This window comes from Gallus gallus, chromosome 3 (genome assembly GCF_016699485.2).
Source record: "Gallus gallus isolate bGalGal1 chromosome 3, bGalGal1.mat.broiler.GRCg7b, whole genome shotgun sequence".
Lineage (NCBI taxonomy): Eukaryota > Metazoa > Chordata > Aves > Galliformes > Phasianidae > Gallus > Gallus gallus.
This window is the reverse complement of record NC_052534.1, coordinates 45,835,239-45,855,289: the sequence shown is the minus strand read 5'-3', so window position 1 is coordinate 45,855,289 and position 20,051 is coordinate 45,835,239. Positions and strand designations below refer to the sequence as shown.

At 38.5% G+C, this 20,051-nt stretch overlaps 1 protein-coding gene across 14 annotated transcripts in view; it reads right to left on the bottom strand.

Moving 5' to 3' along the window:
* Window positions 1–20,051, bottom strand: part of UTRN (utrophin) — a 348,963-nt gene that overhangs the window by 107,252 nt on the left and 221,660 nt on the right. For all 14 annotated transcript variants that reach the window (XM_015284305.4, XM_040698161.2, XM_004935579.5 and 11 more), the window contains 2 exons: window positions 15,982–16,154; window positions 10,634–10,790 (listed from right to left, as the gene is read on the bottom strand). In XM_015284305.4, the coding sequence (XP_015139791.2) occupies window positions 10,634–10,790; window positions 15,982–16,154 (330 nt within the window). The remainder of the gene's footprint in view (window positions 1–10,633; window positions 10,791–15,981; window positions 16,155–20,051) is intronic.

Sequence of the window (20,051 nt, the reverse complement as noted above, 5' to 3'; positions counted from 1 at the left end):
GGAAAAACAAAGTTAATCCACGTCCACTTTTCAGACAGAGCATGGGAACTTGTTTCTATATCAGGCACTGAGCCTCCTGAAAGCATACAGACCTGGTGTGACAGCACACACCAAGCACAGCACTGGTATCAGCGTGAAGCACTGCACAGCGGCCCTTTGCTGCGAAACTCCAGATGGAAAATCATGAGCAGAGGATGCACAGGGCATAACTGCCTGATACCATCAGTCATCACTTAAAAATTACAACACCAGCCCTGCATTCATTGGATGACAACATTTTTTTCAGCGTCTTCCTTTCATTTATGGTATCAAATTTTTACATTTTTAGCACTTTTTTTTTTTTTTTTTTCCCCAAGGTGGTTCTTTTCTGCCCAGAACGTGATCCATGCAAGGCTATGAATCTTCACACAAACTCATAGTCTGCCTCCTCAGGGGCAGGTTTGCAACTCATAAAGGAGGCGGCACCATAAAACGTGCAAGTTCTTATTATAAAAAAATTTAAGACAATGACCCAAGGTAGTATTTAATTGGAACGTGATGCACTTGTTCCAGTAGGTTCATTAAAATTCTCTCATTTACTATTCTCTCTTCAATTACTACTAATTCTAAATTCTTGCTGACCTGGTTCATTGACTTAATGAAACAATACCACTCAAGTAGGTGGCTGTCAATGAGTTACTTAAATCTGTGTTGTTACAAAAAAATTTAATTTACATTCAAGTGAATCACACAGTATAATAGGAGGCATTTTTTAATGACTGTGTAAAATCATAAGCTTAATCCCTACACTAATCAAGAGATTATAGTTTAGATCTCAGAAATCCTTCAAGCATTTAAGTTGCAAACCAGCTGCTTCAGAAGGAGAGGAAGACTTCTGAGATTTTTATTCACTGTATTGGAACTTTTTGAGCAAAAAACTTAGCAGTGTAGAAGGAATGTACAAAAGTCATTCAAGCCTCAAATAATTTTTACATTTCTTTATCTATCTAATCCTTTACTTAATGATCTATGGTTCTAGATTACTACTCTAAAACTTACAAAATAACTTGTTTGGAAAAGCAAAATTTCCAATGACATTTGAAACCAACTGGCAAATATCATAGTTTTATTGGGTTAGACCTTTTTTTTTTTCTATTTACACATTAATTAAACAAGAATGTTCAAAAAAAAAAAAGCCCACAAAAATTGTACTGCAAATATATATATATATATAAAATCAGCACAAGCAACTATTAAAAATAGCTCTTTGATAAGATCTTTATAATATTCTCCCTTACTCTAGGCTATTCCTATTCATGTAATTAACAGCCCACAGTGGCTAGAAGTCCAATAGACCCATGGAACTTCCTACATGTAATTAGTATCTATACTTCAAAGAAAGAGGGCATAAGTGCAACAAAAGGGGTATCCAACGAACAGCCATCATATGTCAGCAACATGACAGTGCATCTGACAACCAGCTACGGCTGACCTCTGTTTGCTGTAGAACCAGAAGAGGCTGCTCACACCACACAAGTTATCACACAAGTATTAGCAATTTGGCAGAGCAGGCTCTGAGGCTTCCCAGTCCGTTAATACACATTAATCATACTTTGTCATTACTTGGTGACCACCAAAAGTTGCCCCGCACAATTATCAGTCAGACTACAAAGACATTTGTTAAGAAGAAGCAGACTTTACATTTGGATAGTTGAGAAATCCTTTCTTATGCATTCAAAACAAATAAACAAACAAAAAGCAACCATACAAATGAGAAAAAACAAAACAAAACAGAAGAAAACAGAATTCTATTTCCTTCCTTATTTTGTACGTACAGTTCTAAACCTATAATTTAATCTCAAGATCCTGACTGAAAAAAAAGGGTGGGCTGCTATAATGGCAGTGCCATTTTTCCAATTTACTGCTGATGTTCCCAAGGTGGACTACTGGCTGTAATAACAAGGGATTGAGGATCCAGTACTTGAGGAGTTAACTAGAATAAATACTCTTCTCCTCTAAATAGTGCCTGCAGCAACAAGAAGTAGGATCCAGATGACGATATCCTTAACAGAAAATAAAAAGGACTCTTTGCCAGTCTATGCCTGCAACTGCCATCAAAGTCTCAAAGGGTTTCTAATGTGACACTGGAGAGTTTCTCTTATTGCATATTTAAGAATAAACCAATGCGCTTGTTCCATTTTCCCCAAAACAATTGTAGAGATGAGACTCATCCTTCGGGAATACACAATGAAAGAGGATAAATACCCCTAGCACTTGCACAAACTGCATATGGAAAAGAGTCAGTTATGTAAAGAGGTTCTTAAAAGATTTGGAGTAATCCCTGCAAACTCTCTTCCACACCCCAAATGACAAGTGAACAGCTTTGCTAAATACCGTATGTCTCTTCTTACTTGGCCCAATTTTTCCTAACAGATCACAGAAAAATGAGATCTGAGGAGATCTTGTGGTTATACAGACAGGATCTCAAAATGGTTTCATTATAGGAAGGGAATGAACAAGAGAAATAGTTTTCAGTTCTACCTAATGCAGGTTATGAAACTACCTGAGAAAAAAATGGCAATGGTCACTGTATCATAGTTACTGACTTTCTAGTGGTTTTCTACAGTTGGAAAAACAAATTTATTGCTTCTCTGCTGATTTCCTTGTGTTTTTTTTGGGGGGGGGGGGGGGGGAAGGGGGGCTATGTTTGCTTGTTTGTTTTTCCCATCTCTCTGCCTTGGAAAACCAGAATTCAGCAAAAATACATCTGCATTCCGAGAAAAGGCCTTTTTTGTTTCGTTGTACCATTCTGTTTCATTGATCTGAAGTAGGAGCTCATCTGTTGGTGTCCTCAAGTTCCGAGTAATAAATAGCATTTTTTAATTCAATTCAAACACCACCTGTTTTTAAAAAAATGCATGCACTAAACTGGAGTCCCTGAAAACTTTTTTGGAATTTATAGCTCAGAAAAATAGATCTTGGGAGTCTGACTGTCTTCTGAAATCATTTGCTTGATAGGTAGCAGCAACCTAAAAGTCAATGAAGTGTTGTGAACGATCTGGAAGAGCACGGTAAAAAGCTATTGTTTTACTAAATATAAAACACTCATCCTAATACATGCAGTACCAGCTGACACACCTCCAGGACACAGAGGAGTCAGAAAAATGCACAGAGATGAACAGCAGAGGGAGTTATGGCAATACAGCAGCTTTCTTGTGGTTAGAGATTAAAAAGGTTCAGGAGTGGACGAGGCTCATAAGAAGTATGAAAAAGGCTTCCAAATCATGAAGACAGTGTACAGAGTGAGTGAAGAACTGTTATAAATCAAATCCAGTAGTGCTAGAGCAAAGGCCACTGAAACTTTAAGGAGAAGAAAATCAGTTGAAATATGGTTTTTTTTGTTCTTGGCATTATTGGGGAGAGGGGAGGACTTTGGTTCTTGTTTAAATGCAATTGGTGGTAAGAATTTGGTGCCTATTTGCCGTGTAGACAAAATATCAACAAATTCAACATGAAATTAGACAAGTCAGTGGGAAACAGGAACAAAAACATATAAGGATCAAAGCATAAATATAATACAAGGACCTGTGCATAGATACAATATCGAGGATATACAGTTGTCTTCATCCAGTGATGGTGAATGCCTGGGAGTTGAAGAGGAACAGATAACAAGTGCCAGAATGAAACATCTGCAGTAAATACCAGCTTCTATTGACATCATTGAAGAAAATACACTGTTATGGATGAACTATTGCTCTAGAAAAAAGATTTTGTTCTGAACCTCAGAAATCGTTCTGAGGTTTCAGGTAACCCAAAGGCTACTGCTAATAATGATGGAAGCAGAGAGGCCTTTTGGAGTGAGAAAAGAAAATCCCAGAGAAAAAGGCACATCACAGTCTCAATAGATGGAGTAGAGATGTTGATCACTTTGCTGTTTCTGCAATTTTAGCCCAATTTCTAGCAAACATTTCCCTCCAAAGCAAAGTTAGAATACCTTCTTTGACACATAGTTATAGGATATACTTCAAGAAGTATAGGCTTTATTTAGTGGCTTGAAAAAGACTCAGAAATATCATTCAAGTTTATATAGGATTCTTTGATTAGAAGAAACAAGATACTCATTAAAAGAGCAACGTGAAACGTACATAGATATATATATATACCTATATAAAGAAGTATTAAAAAGACTGTATCACAGAAATATTTTGTTTACTGTATTGAAAAAAAAACTGCCTAATAGCTTTTCCATAGCAAGATAGCATGCTTTACTCTGCTTTAGTGACTGAATATTTTGTTCTTTCATCATCCAGGTTATTTATTATTTTAAGTACTGATCCATTGCAACTTTCCTGACTTATCAGAAGACAACTGCACTTTTGGGAACAAGCTGAAATACAGCCAGAAGCAATATTTTTTTGTTCGAGTTAAAAAACAAATTGCACTGACATCCTAATTTAACACTTCATTCTTTGCAACATGCTTTTGTTTACACATCATTCTTTTGGAAAAATAGTCCAGGAGAGCAGAGCGATACACACCTGAATCATTCACATAACACAAAAATCAATTCCAGTAAATCCTTAGTGAGCGATGGCTTTAAGTCAGGGCCACTGGAGAACTCTCATCTAACTTCAGACACTGACTACACTCTTCCTTTCCTGTAACAAAGTATTCCCACCCACAACTTCTATCTCTTCCCTCTAAACACCCCCAGAGAGAACAGCTTCAATTAAAGACATCTCCTTACTTTGAATATCTACTTTGCAGTAGTGTGATGCAGAATGCTAAAGCTCCCACTTTATTCTCATCCTCGTCTGTTGGACCAGGTTGCAGCAAAAAGGTCTATCGATCCCTCTCTTCCAACCACAAGCTACTTAATTCTTCTTCTCACCCACTCACAGCTCACATCTCAGTCAAAAATTAGTATGGCAGCAGCATAGCTGACCACCTCTACTCACATAGATTTTGTGCATGCTTCATGCCTTATGTGAGGCCTTATGGTGAGGCCGCACCTCGAGTACTGCATCCAGTTTTGGGCCAAGACATGGAGGCCCTGGAGCATGTCCAGAGGAGGGCAACAAAGTTGGTGAGGGGTCTGGAGCACAGACCTTATGAAGAGTGGCTGAAGGAGCTGGGGTTGTTCAGTCTAGAGAAGAGGAGGCTCAGGGGAGACCTTATTGCTCTCTATAACTACCTGAAGGGAGGTTGTAGTGAGCTGGGGGTCAGCCTCTTCTCTTGGGTGACTAGTGATAGGATGAGAGGGAATGGCTTCAAGCTGCGCCAGGGAAGATTCAGGCTGGACATTAGGAAATACTACATCTCTGAAAGGGTGGTCAGGCACTGGAATGGGCTGCCCAGAGAGGTGGTGGAGTCACCAACCCTGGTGGTGTTCAAAGAGCGTTTGGATGTTGTGTTGAGAGACATGGTTTAGCGAGAACCATTGGTGAAGGGCGAATGGTTGGACTGAATGATCCTGTGGGTCTTTTCCAACCTTAGCGATTCTATGATTCTATGTGATGAGATATAACTTGTATAACAAATTAATACAGCTCTTCCCTAGACTACAATTAAAAGTGTAAAATACGACAATATTGATATAATAATAAAAATTTCTAACAAAAAATGATCGACAAAAAATAATGGAAGCAAATTTTAATATGGAAAATAGGCAAGAAAAATAAATCTAGAATAATGAAACAGGAAATACTTCAAGGCTAATCCCATTCCCCTAAACCAGGCAGGCTATGCCTGAGTCTACAAGGGGCCTGTTGACTCCAAAAACGAGACAGAAAGAATGGAGCCTCATAGAATGGAACTTCTTGATTCAACTAACTAGCCTTAATAGCTGTCTGAGAATGAAAGCATGGAGTCTTAAAAACACAAGTTGAAAGCTGTAAGATCTATGGAATATCACTCTGCAAGGGCAGAGTGACAGACTGTTTATCTTCCCTTCCTCTTATGGCCACTCGCAGCAGATAAACTTCAGAAAAGGGAGGAGGGGTGCACAACCACCAAATGCTCTCATTAAAGACTTTCAAGTCTTCTAGACGCAAGTAGGGTGCCACCCCAAAGGGCAGTCTCAGACCAACTAGACTATATAGGGGTGAACATGCACATTTACATTTGTCAATCCACCACTAACGGATGAAGACCCCAGACTCAGGACAATGCCGGATCCAGGAGTAGTGAAATACTTCTACCTCTATATCTGTTTCTCTCTCTCCTTTTTCCTCAAGGTTTTCTTCTAATTGCTTTTCTTCAAGTAGCCATTGCCTAAATTTGCATTAAAGTAGTTGTTTACTAATTGCTGGAAAACTGCCTCATTTTGCCTCAAAGAAGTTGATTAGTTGTTAGAAAGTTCAATACATTGTCTTGTATTGTTTCTCTGGGTCACTGTCTGACTGTCACACTGGTGATCCCTGAAGAGCAGGGAATGCCCTATTCACTGAAATTCCGAAGATCCACCTTACTTGCAACCCACCCAACGGTAAAAGAGACAAGTTTTAAAGAAGTTAATGTTACAGAACCACAGAATCACAGAATTGTAGAGGCTGGAAGGGACCTCCAGAGATCATCGAGTCCAGCCCCCCTGCAAAGCACGCCCCCTGCCGCAGGTACCCAGGCAGGTCTCGAATAACTCCAGAGAAGGAGAATCCTCAACCTCCCTGGGCAGCCCATTCCAGTCTTTTCCTGCTGGTAAAGAGAACAACGGAGTTATAGGCACCTGAAGAGACAGAACCAGTAAAAAGTATTTTCCAGTTGACTATGCTAACATTTTTGATGAAGTGGAAATAGCTTAATAAGACAAATACTTTAAACTTTGAGTATCTGTCTGCTTTAACAAACCAAATTTGAAACACGAAATTTGAAACACTGATAGCAACCCCAAAAGTTTGATGAGTACCTGAAATATTAATGATCCATCCATAGAGGTAAAATTACAAATCAAACAATCACAGGTCCTTGGCCAATTCATTTTCAACTCTAAGGAAGCTAAGTTAAGCATCTCTGTGATAAGATTACTTAGGAGGTTCTTTGTTTATTTGTTTGTTTGGAGTTTGTTGAGGCTTTTTGGGTTTTTTCTTTTCTGGCAAGTTTTTTTTGGCAGTTGATTAGAACAGTTTTGCATCACACACTTCAAAATGTGAATATTCACATGGAAGACTCTGAAAGAACAGAATGAAAGGAAAAAACAGAGCTGGTAAGGATAAGCAAAAGTGAGAAACAGGAATTACAGGGAAAATATCGGTAATCAACTCACAAAAGGCAACCACTCCCCGTAGGTCACTGCCTGTGTCAGCACCTTTGCACCTGAGTTTTCGATACTTGGAGAGCATGAATATGGTCTCTGCTATAAGTACACCTCATACAGAAGCACGTGAGTTCAAAAATCATCTAAAACCTCCACACAGTGTCCCAGCGCTTTTATACTAAGCACTTCTGGATTTTTTCCACTGCTCTTGGGACTGTCACCACAGACAATTCTCAAAGACAAAGAAATCTTGAGAATAGCTAAAATATGAAATTTGAGGTTCTTTATTGAATCCTGCCTTTCCCCTCTATGATAACGAGCACAGCTCAGCACCCAGACAGGATGTGCTCACTGTCTGACTGCACTTGGAATTTGGTATGTGATAAGACTGTGTGAGGTGCTATGGGTCATGCAAGTCCATGTGAACAGCATAAAAATCAGGATAATATTTAAAAATATTTGCAACACCCTGAAATATTTCTCTTCATCTGGAAAATGTGAGCTAAATCTGATTCAACATTGATGTGGGTAATGTTTATTTTTAAAGCACAGATTTAAAGAATTACAGAAGAATTATTGTTATTAAAAACAAAAACAAGTTTAAAAATCAAATTGCAAATCATTTAATTCCTCCTGTCAAAACAGACTTTAGTAGCACAGAAACAATGCAAGCTAACCCAAACTGTCACATAATAGTGTACTTATTTATCTAATGCTGCTGAAGCCAAGCAGTGAGTGAGGGAGATGCTAACAGAGAGAAAGAGCAGTACGGTTAGTACGATTAAGCTGAAGCAAGAAAGACAGTGTTTCACGTAACTAAGGGGGAAAAAAAACTGTAGGTTAATAAGAATGATTATTGAGTAACTAGGGGCAAAAAGCAATGCTAAGATGAGAAGGACTGAGGATCCTAAGAATGAAGAACAGGAATGATAATATCATGGGCCCCCGTTTTAAAGAGCTCAGAGAATATTTTACCACTTACATTCTGAAGTACCAGCAAGGACAAGATCAGGTGAGCAAGCAGAAATAAGGGCAAAGGGATCACAGAAAAGTGGAGATAAAACGTTGTATTGAAATGTTCAATTTGCACAAGGACATTTTCAAAGCATCACTCAGATGCGAAAATAAAGGAAATAGGAGAGCAGAAGTACCCAAGCCTTGTGCAGAGAAGCTCCAGCTGACAAGTGCTGCTGAAGCTTAAGATGAGGTTATAAAAATATGGTTGATAAAAAGTAAATCTTACAGGTAATGTGAAATGCCTAGAAGGCTTAATATGTGAACTGTGGGCGAAGAAATGTGGCATTTAATGTAGCACCTGGACAGCCAGTGATGACAGGTGGAAAAATAGGACAATCCTTGAGAGTGAGAGAAATCAATATATCTGAAATATTTATCTGATTAAGTTTCAGCTTAACACAGGGCACAAATGCTAAAAGCAGCATCTTAATGCAATGCAATGCAAGTGACATCAACTCGAGGCACAGAGTAACTGACAGAGTGGAATCACAAAGTTATTTTTACAAAGAATTCAGTAGATTTTGAACAGGCAAAAAACTTCTGTAACAAAGACATTTTTATTCCACATCTTGACAGATGTTAAATTACACTGAGAAAGGGGCAGGAGGACCTGCAGAGGTCTTTTTTTTCTTTTTTCCTCCTTCAGTTTCCACTTTCCACATGAAAAAATCCCAACTTTTCACCTTGGTGTAGTTACTTAAACGATCATTTCAATGAGGAACAGAGAGTTCCTGCTCAGAAACAGTGTGAAGCTCTGCCATGCAGAATCAAACCAGTGGAACACTGCAGTCCAGCTCCCTGTCTCCGGTAACAACAAATAAGCAAGTTCAACAGAAAGTGAAATACCACACATTAATAGTCCTTATTTGGTACGGCACAGTACTATCACATGAAATAGAGGAATTTCTGTGTTCCTACAAAAATAAGTACCAGAAAAAAAAAAAAAAAAGTCCAGTTATCCCCTGAGATAGATCTGCAATTGAATACTGACCTGTTGCCTGCACGGGTGTACAAAAAAAAGAACAGACTATCTTTGTGCAGGGGATCTTATTAAATACTGGGCTAGGGCAACTATATCCAATACTTTTTGTGACAGAACAAGAGCACTGCCTTTTTGAAACATGAAAGAATTATCTCTAAGAGCTCGTGAATACACATACTAGAATATTATGTTAACCTCAAGGTATAATAAAATAATCTTCATTCTTTAAAGCTACGTGTAAGGATTAAACTATCCAGTTTTTTTCCTTCTCACTACTGCAGTTCACAAATGACCCAAGTAACCTATCCTTGCCCCTACGTCTTTCTACATTGAAGTGACATGTAAAATCTAGCATTTTTACAAATCAAATTGACATCTTCAAATGAGACACACTAGAGCAGTATTTGTTATTAGCATTCATATACTATCATCTAGCAAGAGAGACAAACAAGCCTTTAGAGTATGACTGGTGGAGATCTATCACCTCTCATTGACCTCCTTTAAAACATATTTGGAACTCTTCCTGCCTTTTATTGCTCTTCTGCACTGGTAATCCATCATTTGATCATTATAAAACATTCACAGCAGATGTGCCTACAAACAGAGCATAATGACTTAAGTGGATATGAATAGGAAGAGATGAACTCTCAAAAAACAAAGATCCTGACTTTATGTTAATAACTATTTTAAAAGACTAAATTAAGGGAAAACTTATGCAGATTTCCTTAAGTATTCCTTAGACTTAACTATTTTGTAGTCAAGTCTCAAAAGTACTGCTCATGACAGACTACTTTTGCTGTAGTTACTCACGGTGTTTTACTGTATTTCTGTTTATCATCAAATTCAGGTTTTGTCCTTATTAAATACCACAGCAGAAAAGATACCAATATTGCACTGGTGGAGGAGAACATAGTTGTTATGCAATTAGCTATATAAAGTCACATTTGCTCTTTCCCTCTCTACACCATACAGAAGAATAAATATGACAGTAGGATGGAATCAGCTTTACTACAATCAATTTGTCCAATAGCAAATATATCTTATGTTGATTACTTGTTACATTTGGTGACACACACTTTACATAAATGAAGATGTGTGGCCGTAACATATTTTGTTGTCAAGATATACTTATCCAATAGGAGATACACCACAAGAGTGTTTGGACTGAACATGTGCATCAGAAATCCTTTTGATAAAATTATGAAGAGCGTATCTCACTTACGCTTTTCTGGGCAAGTGGGGAAGTAAAAGGAGTAGAGATCTAGACCACTTGTTCTGTGTTTTTTTCATAGAAATTAAACAAAACTTCTGGGATCAAGCACGCATCATTTCTCCTATATTCAAATTTGACTCATTCTATTCTTCACGGTAGCACATGTATCTACAAATGTTATGCAACTTACTTTGCAGTGATCATACTGCTGCTGTAAGGTTGGAACATCCCCTCCGATGGGCATTTGCTTTTTCAGCTCTTCATCTTTCATATTCAGCCATTTGATTAACTCTTCCAGGGATGTCAGCAACCGGTTCCATTTCTCTGCACTTGCCTCCAAGTGAGCCCTGTGAAATAACATAAAAGCATATTTAATATCCTGAAAGGTACAAAACCCAAGAAATGGTAACAAACAAACAGATGGATATTATCTGTTTATAACACATTCTTTTTCTATTGTTAAGAATTATTTAAATGTTCAACTGCTAAGGACCATTGACATGTTAAAAATAAACAAACAAACAAACCCCAACTCTACCTGGAATCATTTTGCACAGCAGAACATTATAAGCAGGTGAAAAATGAGGAAACACAGACAAAATATGTACTTGATATGACCTTTCTAAAACCTTGAATACTGCTTTGTAACTCCACCACAGCAGCACATGAAGTACAAGCCTCATTTTGTCAGCTAGGGCACCACCAAACTGAACTTTCATGACAAGATCTTGCATCTCCAGCGTCAAGAGCAACAAACTCTCCCAGAAGCCATCAGCAGTAAATCAACTGTGCTGCTGAATGCATTAGTGGCAAAGATTATTCAATACATCACCTTCAGTAGATGAATTATGAGAGAATTAATACAGAGTGAGTCTGTCAACCAGTTAAATCAACAAAATCCTCCCCTTCTCTCGTATTCAAAAGCGCACTGACCTGATGGCCTCTTCCTGCAGTGCCTACGCAGCTGCATGCAATCTTTGATAAGGGCCAGCAACTTCCCTTTTACTCCAGTCATTTAATGCTATGGACTCATCTGAGACCTAGAAGTACTTAGCTTATACCAGTAAACAACAATTTCTTTCACCATGCATGTGATAGAATGGAGAGAGCTCAGTTCTTTCCAGCATAGTCTGACACTAGCTCCGCACTCTTGTGCCCTGCTGCTGACAGATGAGTGAACCGAATGTTACTGTTCTGTTTCCTGGGTCTTATCTTTTCTATTTTGAACAGCTTTGTCTTATTTTTTCTGATTCAATGTAGTTCACATCTTGAAGGATTCATCCAGTTTCTATTGTATTATCCTTACAAATGGCATTGGAGTGCATGTTTGGTACTGACATGACAACAGTTGAATTGAAGCGGGTGATGAGCTGCAAGGTTTACTTTGAGGCAGACTTAGGTTTGGGAACGCTGGGATCTCACAGGGATACTGTGATAAATGAACCAAGAAAAGCAGTCCATAAGAGCACATGGGGGAGGCGGGGGGAAAGGAGGGGTTAAAGTCTTGCAAAAGATAAACTAACTTTAGCAAGAAGAAGCTATTCTCCTTCCCTCCATTTAGGAAAGCACTACAAGGGAAAAAATAAAAACCTACTACTTGTGTTGCTCCACTGCCAACACTCTCCTTCATCACTGTTCCTGTCTTCCCTTGTTGCAGTCACTGAGACCCTTCCCTCAGTACTGAATCCAACCTGCAGCACCCAGCTGCACATGCTCTCAACAGCACGGTGATGTCCATATACAACATTCACTCTCACCTTTCTGAAACTAGCTTCGCTTCCCACCAAAAATGCCCTCAGAAATATCAACCTATGATGCATTGAACACACACTGCCCTCCCATCCTACATACTCAACAGATCAGCCCCTCCTTTCTGGGTGTGAACAAAGTAATACTCCCTAGTAATCAGGCAGAGGAAACATGCTGCCAAGGCGGCCCACATTTGAATTTATAGCTTTGCTGTCAGACTGTTACCAAAATAAAGCATCTGCATGGATTTCTAGCAACAACGACAATTAAAAAGCATAGATCTATAGTCTCCTTTGATGGTGAAATCTCTAATCATCATGACTTATCACTGTATCTAGTACCTTTAAGCATCTCTCAACTCTAAAAATCAGCACTCTCTAGGCTCCTGCTCAGTTTAGTAGAATTATTGCACACAAAATGGATTGGAATTTTGTAAGGAGAAAGAAACCCCTGCCACTAGTTAAACGACACTTTAAGGGTGGACCACTTAATTTAACATATACAACAACACTGTTAATAGTAAATTATAATAATAATAATGTGGTATTAATGTGAATGATGTGGAATACAATACTAAATTAAATGCATCATAATTTACTACAACTGAGTGTCTATGTACATGCCAGTACAATGACAGTACAAAACATCACTAGCACAAGTTTCCAAGTCCAGCACAAGCTAAACTTGTGTGGGTAGAGTAGTAAGGGTCACAGGGAGGGGAAGAAAGAGGCTGCACTAACAGGGCATAAAAATTCCTCTCTCTGAACACAAAGTGAGCTAACATCTCACTGGAAATGTTAGAAGTTAAGAAAAAAATACACAGGGGAAAACATCACATCAGCCTAGACTTTTCCTGTTACTCTTCTAATCTCATCAGAAGCAATACTCAACATAAAAGCAATATGCAAGCGGCAGTTGAAAAGCAGCCACAAGTATTCAATTCTCTGGAGGAGTGAGAAGCCATATGTTCAGTATAACCCATTCAAAGCAAATGCTACAGACGAGCAAATGAGCCTAAATAAGCTCCGATTTGTATTTCAATGTAAAGTTTAATGCTATATTTAGATTTGTCATACAGACTGGCCAGATCTAGAGCCAATAAGCTATGCTGGAGTTCTGAATTGTTTCTTCGGCTTCCCCGTGTTCAGAGAGGATTTCTGCCCTTGTTTTGCAGTTAGTACTTCTACCAATACATAGTTTGCCAGGTCAAATAGTGGCTTAGAATCTGCTCCGATAAAAATACAAGTAACTGACAGTTGTTTTATTTGGAGTACTAGTTGGAGCAAAAATATGTCCCAGCATTTGACACCATCAGAAACACTCCTATGGGAATCTTGGTTGAGACGGAAAAAAAAAGAAATGAAAAGAAAGAGCAGTCTTAAAGAGCAAGTTTTCTCTGCTTGGACTGGATAAGATCCTGAAGAAGAGCAGCAACTGGGACACAGCCTCCCTTTTGTTGGCCCTGAGAGGCTCCTTCCCCAGCTGGAGACCTCCTCAGCTTTTGTTTCTGCTATTTAGGTAACACTTCTCCTGCTGACAACAAAGGAACACATGGAATAAAAATATCTGGTGGGTGGTCTAAATATAGAGAAACCTTCCCTGTTTCTCCCATATTTTTTATCTCTGCCCTCCCCCCAGTGCTGATCCCCTCCCACCCAAGAAGAAAACAGTCTCTCCTAAGAATTTGGCTTTAAAAGGCAAACATGCAACTTCGTTTTTTTCCTGGGAGCAACATGACAGAGAGAAAAAGAAAGAAGCGTGAATAAGCCTATGAGTAATTTCATGGCGAAGTACGGTCCTCTCAGGGTGGTGTCTCAGTCACTACAAGTGCAGTTTGAAAGCAGTTTCCATGCTTATGTCACAAGAGTTCCTCTTTTTTAATGTGGAACTCCCCCCTTAGTTCCAGTAGCAGGGAAGTCAAGTCAGTGCAGCGACAAGTGCCATCAGCTCTAAGGACAGAAGCAGTGAAGAAAGCCTCACACTATCCTTTAGGCATACTTTCAGCAATTAAAAATCACCATAACCAGAATAGCTGAAAATATTTTAAAAAAATTACAGATACACCTTAATTTAGAAGCAATATCTCAAGTTAAAATCCATTTTAAAAAAATCACATTTTTCCATCATTAGCTCTAGCCCCTAACACAATTATATTCTGCTCTCACAAGATGCTTCCATAGTTCTGCTCTCTAATTTGTCCTTGAAATAAGGTACACCAAGAAAATAGAATTTGAAGGGAAACAGCCAGATCAACACACTGACTTCATGTTAGTTCCAGGTCTTGTTACTTCCCTGAAAAAGCTTTCATCGTTCTTGAGAGAGATAAGTGAACTGCAATCAAACAGGGCAAAATATACCAATTCAAAAACATTACACTCCTTTCACAGGAGGCAGATTCAAAAGGTTAATTCACTTCTGTTTGCTCCACTATTCTCTTCCCTGCTTGCTTTCTACTTGTAGTTCACTGATATATGGCCCTGCAGCATTGCAGGTATTAGCAGAGTAATGTACACAGTGCAAATGTTAATATTGCCTACAGGGACTCACATTCCATATCTACACAAAACAGAAAAGACAGAATACCCATTGTTCTGAACAACAATCTGCCTTTTTTGAGTGTTCACTGTGCAATTGCTTTCTCTACCCTGGAACTAAACAACGTGGCCTTTAAGCCATGCATAATAGCCATACTGGCTACCAATTTATCTCCCAAGTATGATCATCACCAGGAAAGGCCAAGAGACTGGACTACTCTTGCCAGAACTTGCAGCTACTGACTGAATTGTTAACTTATGAGCACGTTTCATTTTCATTCTCTCTCTCACATTGACCTATATGTGATTACAGTTCACTACAGTCCAAGTTTAATAGTTCTTGCAGCCTCTGCTAGCCCTCACACCAAATTTTTCAGTTCCTCTGGTTCAAGCTCCGCCTATTGGCTTTTACTCAGCAAATGCCATCAGTTACAATTAACTGCTTAGGTAGCTGGTGGTGGGGTAAGTGGAGATGAAACGTAAATTTCACCTTTCCTCTATCTCACTCTTTCAAATGCTGGTGCCTGAATTCAAAGCTCAATACATTTTTCTGGCTTTTGAAAAATTCATGTGAACGCTTAACATTATCCTGTTCTATCAAAAGAACGGTCTCCTGTAACCAACAAGGAAGCAGCGGTGATTAAAAGCTCCAGTAATACTTTTATTTGTAATTAAAATTAATGGAGAACTTAATTCACATTAATGAATATCGTAATATCGTCTTCCCAATTGATATCATAAAGATTTTTACAATGAATACACTTGGACAGCCAGCGAGTTTGGCATTGGTAGGGTCAAAAATTGAAAGTGGCTTGACTAATATGTATTTTAAAATTATCTTAATTGAATTGCATCAATCAAAACATTCTACTATCATTAAAGATGAAGATAGTTAAGATGCAAATTCTACTGAAGTATCCCTTTCAGTGGTAAAAACAAAACCCTAATTTCTCTTCAGAAATTGTAGCTTCAAAGAATGACTTCATTGGCATTGCTATCAATATAAAATAAGGAAAGATTCAGCATATGTTTTGGAAATTGAAGCACATATTAGCATATTACCACTGCACAACTCCGGAGAGAGAAAAAGCAGTTGAGCCAGCATGGTGACTTAGTACACCAAATCTTCCTATTGGTGCTCAGGGGCGCTTTACAGAAGACAGAGATTTCACTTCAACGCTGTGATCAAATTTCTCAAGTCTCTTAGTAATCTGCAGCTCTGCCCCATTTATGTCATGATGTTTTAATTACTTACCTGATGTTAGCTGACTTCACCTTCAGGTCATTCCAGCGCTGGTTCATGTCATCAAGTCGGTGCTGGAGCAGGGCAGCTTCCTCAGAGTTTCCCAAGGCTTTCACCATTTTCTGCCTGTTTCCATCAATGCTTTTAAAGATGTCATTGTGGGCATCAATCTCTGCCTGGATGTCCTGAAATATCAATAAGAAAAGTCCAGACATCTTAGTTCTCTAAATAAAAGGAGAGCTTATTCCCATTAGTATTCTTATCCACTAGGACAGAGTACGTAGTCTGACTTTGAGACGCAGAGAGAAAAACCTGCAACTCTATTAAAAGCACTATAAAAGGTTGAGCTTTTTAATGTGTGATAAAAGGAGTCTGAAAGTTATTCTCAACTCTGAAACGGCATTTGTAACCATAAACAATAAATTCTCTGCACGTTTTTGTACTAAAGTAGCTAATTGTTTCTTGTTTCCCATATACATCCACAAGTGCAAATGTACTGGAAACCTTTTCCCGCTCAGAAGTTACACAGCTGCACCCTTACCTGTGCTTTCTCTTTGTTCTTCGAAATAAAATATTGCAGAGACTTTACACAGACCAGTGGAATTAGAACTCTATACAGCGTTTGAAGCTATACACAATATAAGTTTTAAACTAAAAATTATGGCCCTAAACTGCAACTAAATGACTAAAGCTACTGCAAGCGTGTTTTTACAATTGCATACCTTGTCCTGCAACATGTAGAGACATAGTCAGGGTATATTATAACCTGATTTTTGTACTAAATACAGAAAAGAGAAGTGCTTGCAATTTCAGTTCAGCTTCTTATTTCTCCTGCCATCTGAAATTAAACATATTTTATTCACCATCTGTCTCAAGAAACACACTACAGATGTCTCCACCTAACCAAGCACAGTATTATTCTTAAAACACATTATAATAGTATCTGACAATCTCCCATCTCACCATCAATGCTTTCCAGCATCTGTATGTCTATGTGTACACCAAGAAATGCAAATGTGTGGAAAGCCAGGTGTGCTGGTTGTCTCAACTGAATTAATCAGCAGATTGTAACACAAACTCGATAAAGATGTAATTTAACTTCTTTGGCAAACGAAGTAATTCAGTAACTGAAATAGTTTAAAGGATTTATTTTTTTTAATTGTAGGCAAATCCTTAGTATTTTCCATCTCTTGCCAGGGGCAGGAGAGGAGAGGACCCCTTGTACCTCCCCTATCCTGCCTTTTACAATAGCTGGAAGCAGTGGAAAAATGTCTGTGAATCTGAGATAACGTGAAAGCCTTTATCACTTAGAGAAAATGAAAAAAGTAAGGATGCAGCTGTAGGTGGGGAAAGGAGAGACAGAGAGTGAAAGATGTGAGAAGGAGACAGAGGAGCAGGTGGGGATGTGTAAGTGAAGCTCTGGCTCTCTAACAGAGCTACTCTGTGCCACTTCGGACAAATTCTTAGCTCTGATTTTCCTCACTATAAGACAGGTAAAAAGACACTTTTGCTGTCTTTGAGGAATCGTGATAAAAAACACCATCAACAACTCAAGACAGTGAAGTCATCAGTTAAACAAATCAGATCCTTATCTGAAGACATTTGCAGCTCCTGACCTTACAATTCCAACATGCAAGATGACCCACTGAAAACCAGCTAAGTCTGAACAGCAGGAGATACACGTGCATACGGGAGAGTCAATTTTAATTGCACACTTATCTGTACTTCAGAAGCCTAGCCATGTCAAATCCATTTCTACGCCTCTTTAAAGTCACATCACCAATTGACCCCTAAACTTCTGTTTCACCATTACAATATTCATTCTAATCCTACTGAGAGACGACATAAAACATTCCAGTTTTGACTACATTTGAGCGGACTCTTAACTATGCGTGCTTAGCAGTTCTAACTGATGCTTCATTCAAAATAGGTTTTATTCTTGTATTGCCAAGCGTTGTGTTACAGTGATTAAGGCACAGTAAATCTGCTGTTCACATCCTTGAGTCCCATCTGTGATGATCATGTTATAACAGCTCTGTTCAAAGAGTCCACTTTGCTTCTCAATCCTGACTTCAATTTTCCATGAAGAAAAAGCACTGTCAGCTGATGGATAAACAAATAGGACTGATGTTAAGGTTAAGGAGTTCCAATGGATTACAGCTCTCAAAAAGGGAAAATAAAGAAAAAAAGGAGGAAAGGAGGAAAGTATGCACATGGAGGAGCAGTAAAGAGGTAAAAGACAGGTAAAGGCTACAGGTGGACGCTAAACTTCACCAATCCCCAAAAGTGATATACAAAAGAGCTTGAGGATTTTTTTTATTCAAGTATTTTCCTCTGTTGGAAGACTAACAAGGACGGGCTCCCACCTTGATCCAGGATTATTATCAATTATATCAACCTTCCCTATTCACTGTTACCATACTCCCTTACTCATGCCTTTTTCTTGGTCATTGAATCACGACATTTCTCATCTCTGTCTATGTGGTAATGAGGATGAAAAAAGTTCATTATCACTGCTGACGCTCTAACCATGATTAGCTCTATAAGGGTAAGTCAGTTTCTGTTTTTCAGAGCTGTATAAACACTTCCCTTTAAACACACACACAAGCTTCCCTATCCAAACCAGATTCACGGGGGCAATGCACTACATGATGCAGGAGAAGAGGAAATAAAATTATGTTGTTTTTGCCAAAAAGAGGGGCACACAACTGTGAAACAGTCTTTCTTAGCCCAGTGAAGCAGAGAAGAACCGGGCAAAAATTCTCTCCTTGTGTGTGCAAAAACAGGAAAAAAAGAAACAACCAAAGGAAATACACTGCAAATAGAGAAGACTTTTTTTTTTCTTTTATAAGCCAGAAGACATCTATAGTTCTTAATCTGTAGTTACAGTGCTTTATCAACTGAGTTTTTTAAAGTCAAGATGTCGCAGCAATTCTTTAAGGTCGTATTTTGGTTGCTCTGCAAAATATTTATGTGCACCTATCTGTTAAACTGCATTGATAATTTACTGGAATGAGGTCAGCAGACCTATTTACGTGCATAAGTGTTGAAGGATTACTGTCCTAAATTAAAACAAAGCTCTCTGAGGATACAGTTCATCCTCTATATAAATCAAGATGCAAGTTTCAAAAGATAGAAAGGAAGAAATAACAAGGCTGACTATCTACTTTACCCAGCCATGGTATTAGAAGATTGCCACTTTCTTTAAATTCCGCTTAAGAAATAAGATCAAACTCCTGTCTGTGTTTTGCAATTAGGACTAGTGAAGTCAAAATCCTCTCATCTCTGTTCTGAACCTTAGATGTTTTAATTCTCTCCTTCTTGCCCTTCCATGTCAAATGATTTACCTCAAGGACTCAAGCTTTCATTTTATGCTTGGTTCTCATTTTAAATGTTGTCTTCATAATAAGGAGCCTACACTTCTTGCTTCAGTTTCAGTCAACATATCACATCAACACATAATGACACAACTGAAGAGGATGCTCCTCTAAAGAGTACACAAGTAAGGTGTGAGAGATTCAATAACACTGTAGATAGCAATTTTGAAAAGGACTCAAAGTAGCTGACTCCAGTTGGAGTAGTTACTGCAACACCCCCAAGGCAGACTATATCAACTTGTCCAGGGTAGAAGAAAGTGTATGACACATTCAAACAGATCCAAACATTGCAAATCCAACTTTAAGGTCAACCAGCTATCAAGCTTTTTATTTTTTCCCCCTTCTCAAAATTGGCAGGGATACTTTCAAAAGTACAGTAGTAGAAATAACTGTCCTTTGGAAACCATTAACCATATCAGCATTCCCATGATGATAGGCATTCCAGCACCTTTGTTTTTGTTTTTTTTTCCTGAATGAGAACTCCACAGGACTTTCTAATTCACTCAGCAACCTCCTGAGGCTGTTAAGCATATTCCCTTCCACTCACATTTTTTTTTCTGATTTTATTTGCTTATGCCATCTTCATTAGTACACATGACCACTAACAGAGACAAAACATTTCTTCTTTGAAGGGTCAGAACCTTTCAATTGAAGGCAAAAATGTGTTGGCACACAGATCACTACTTTTAATACCTACATACAAGC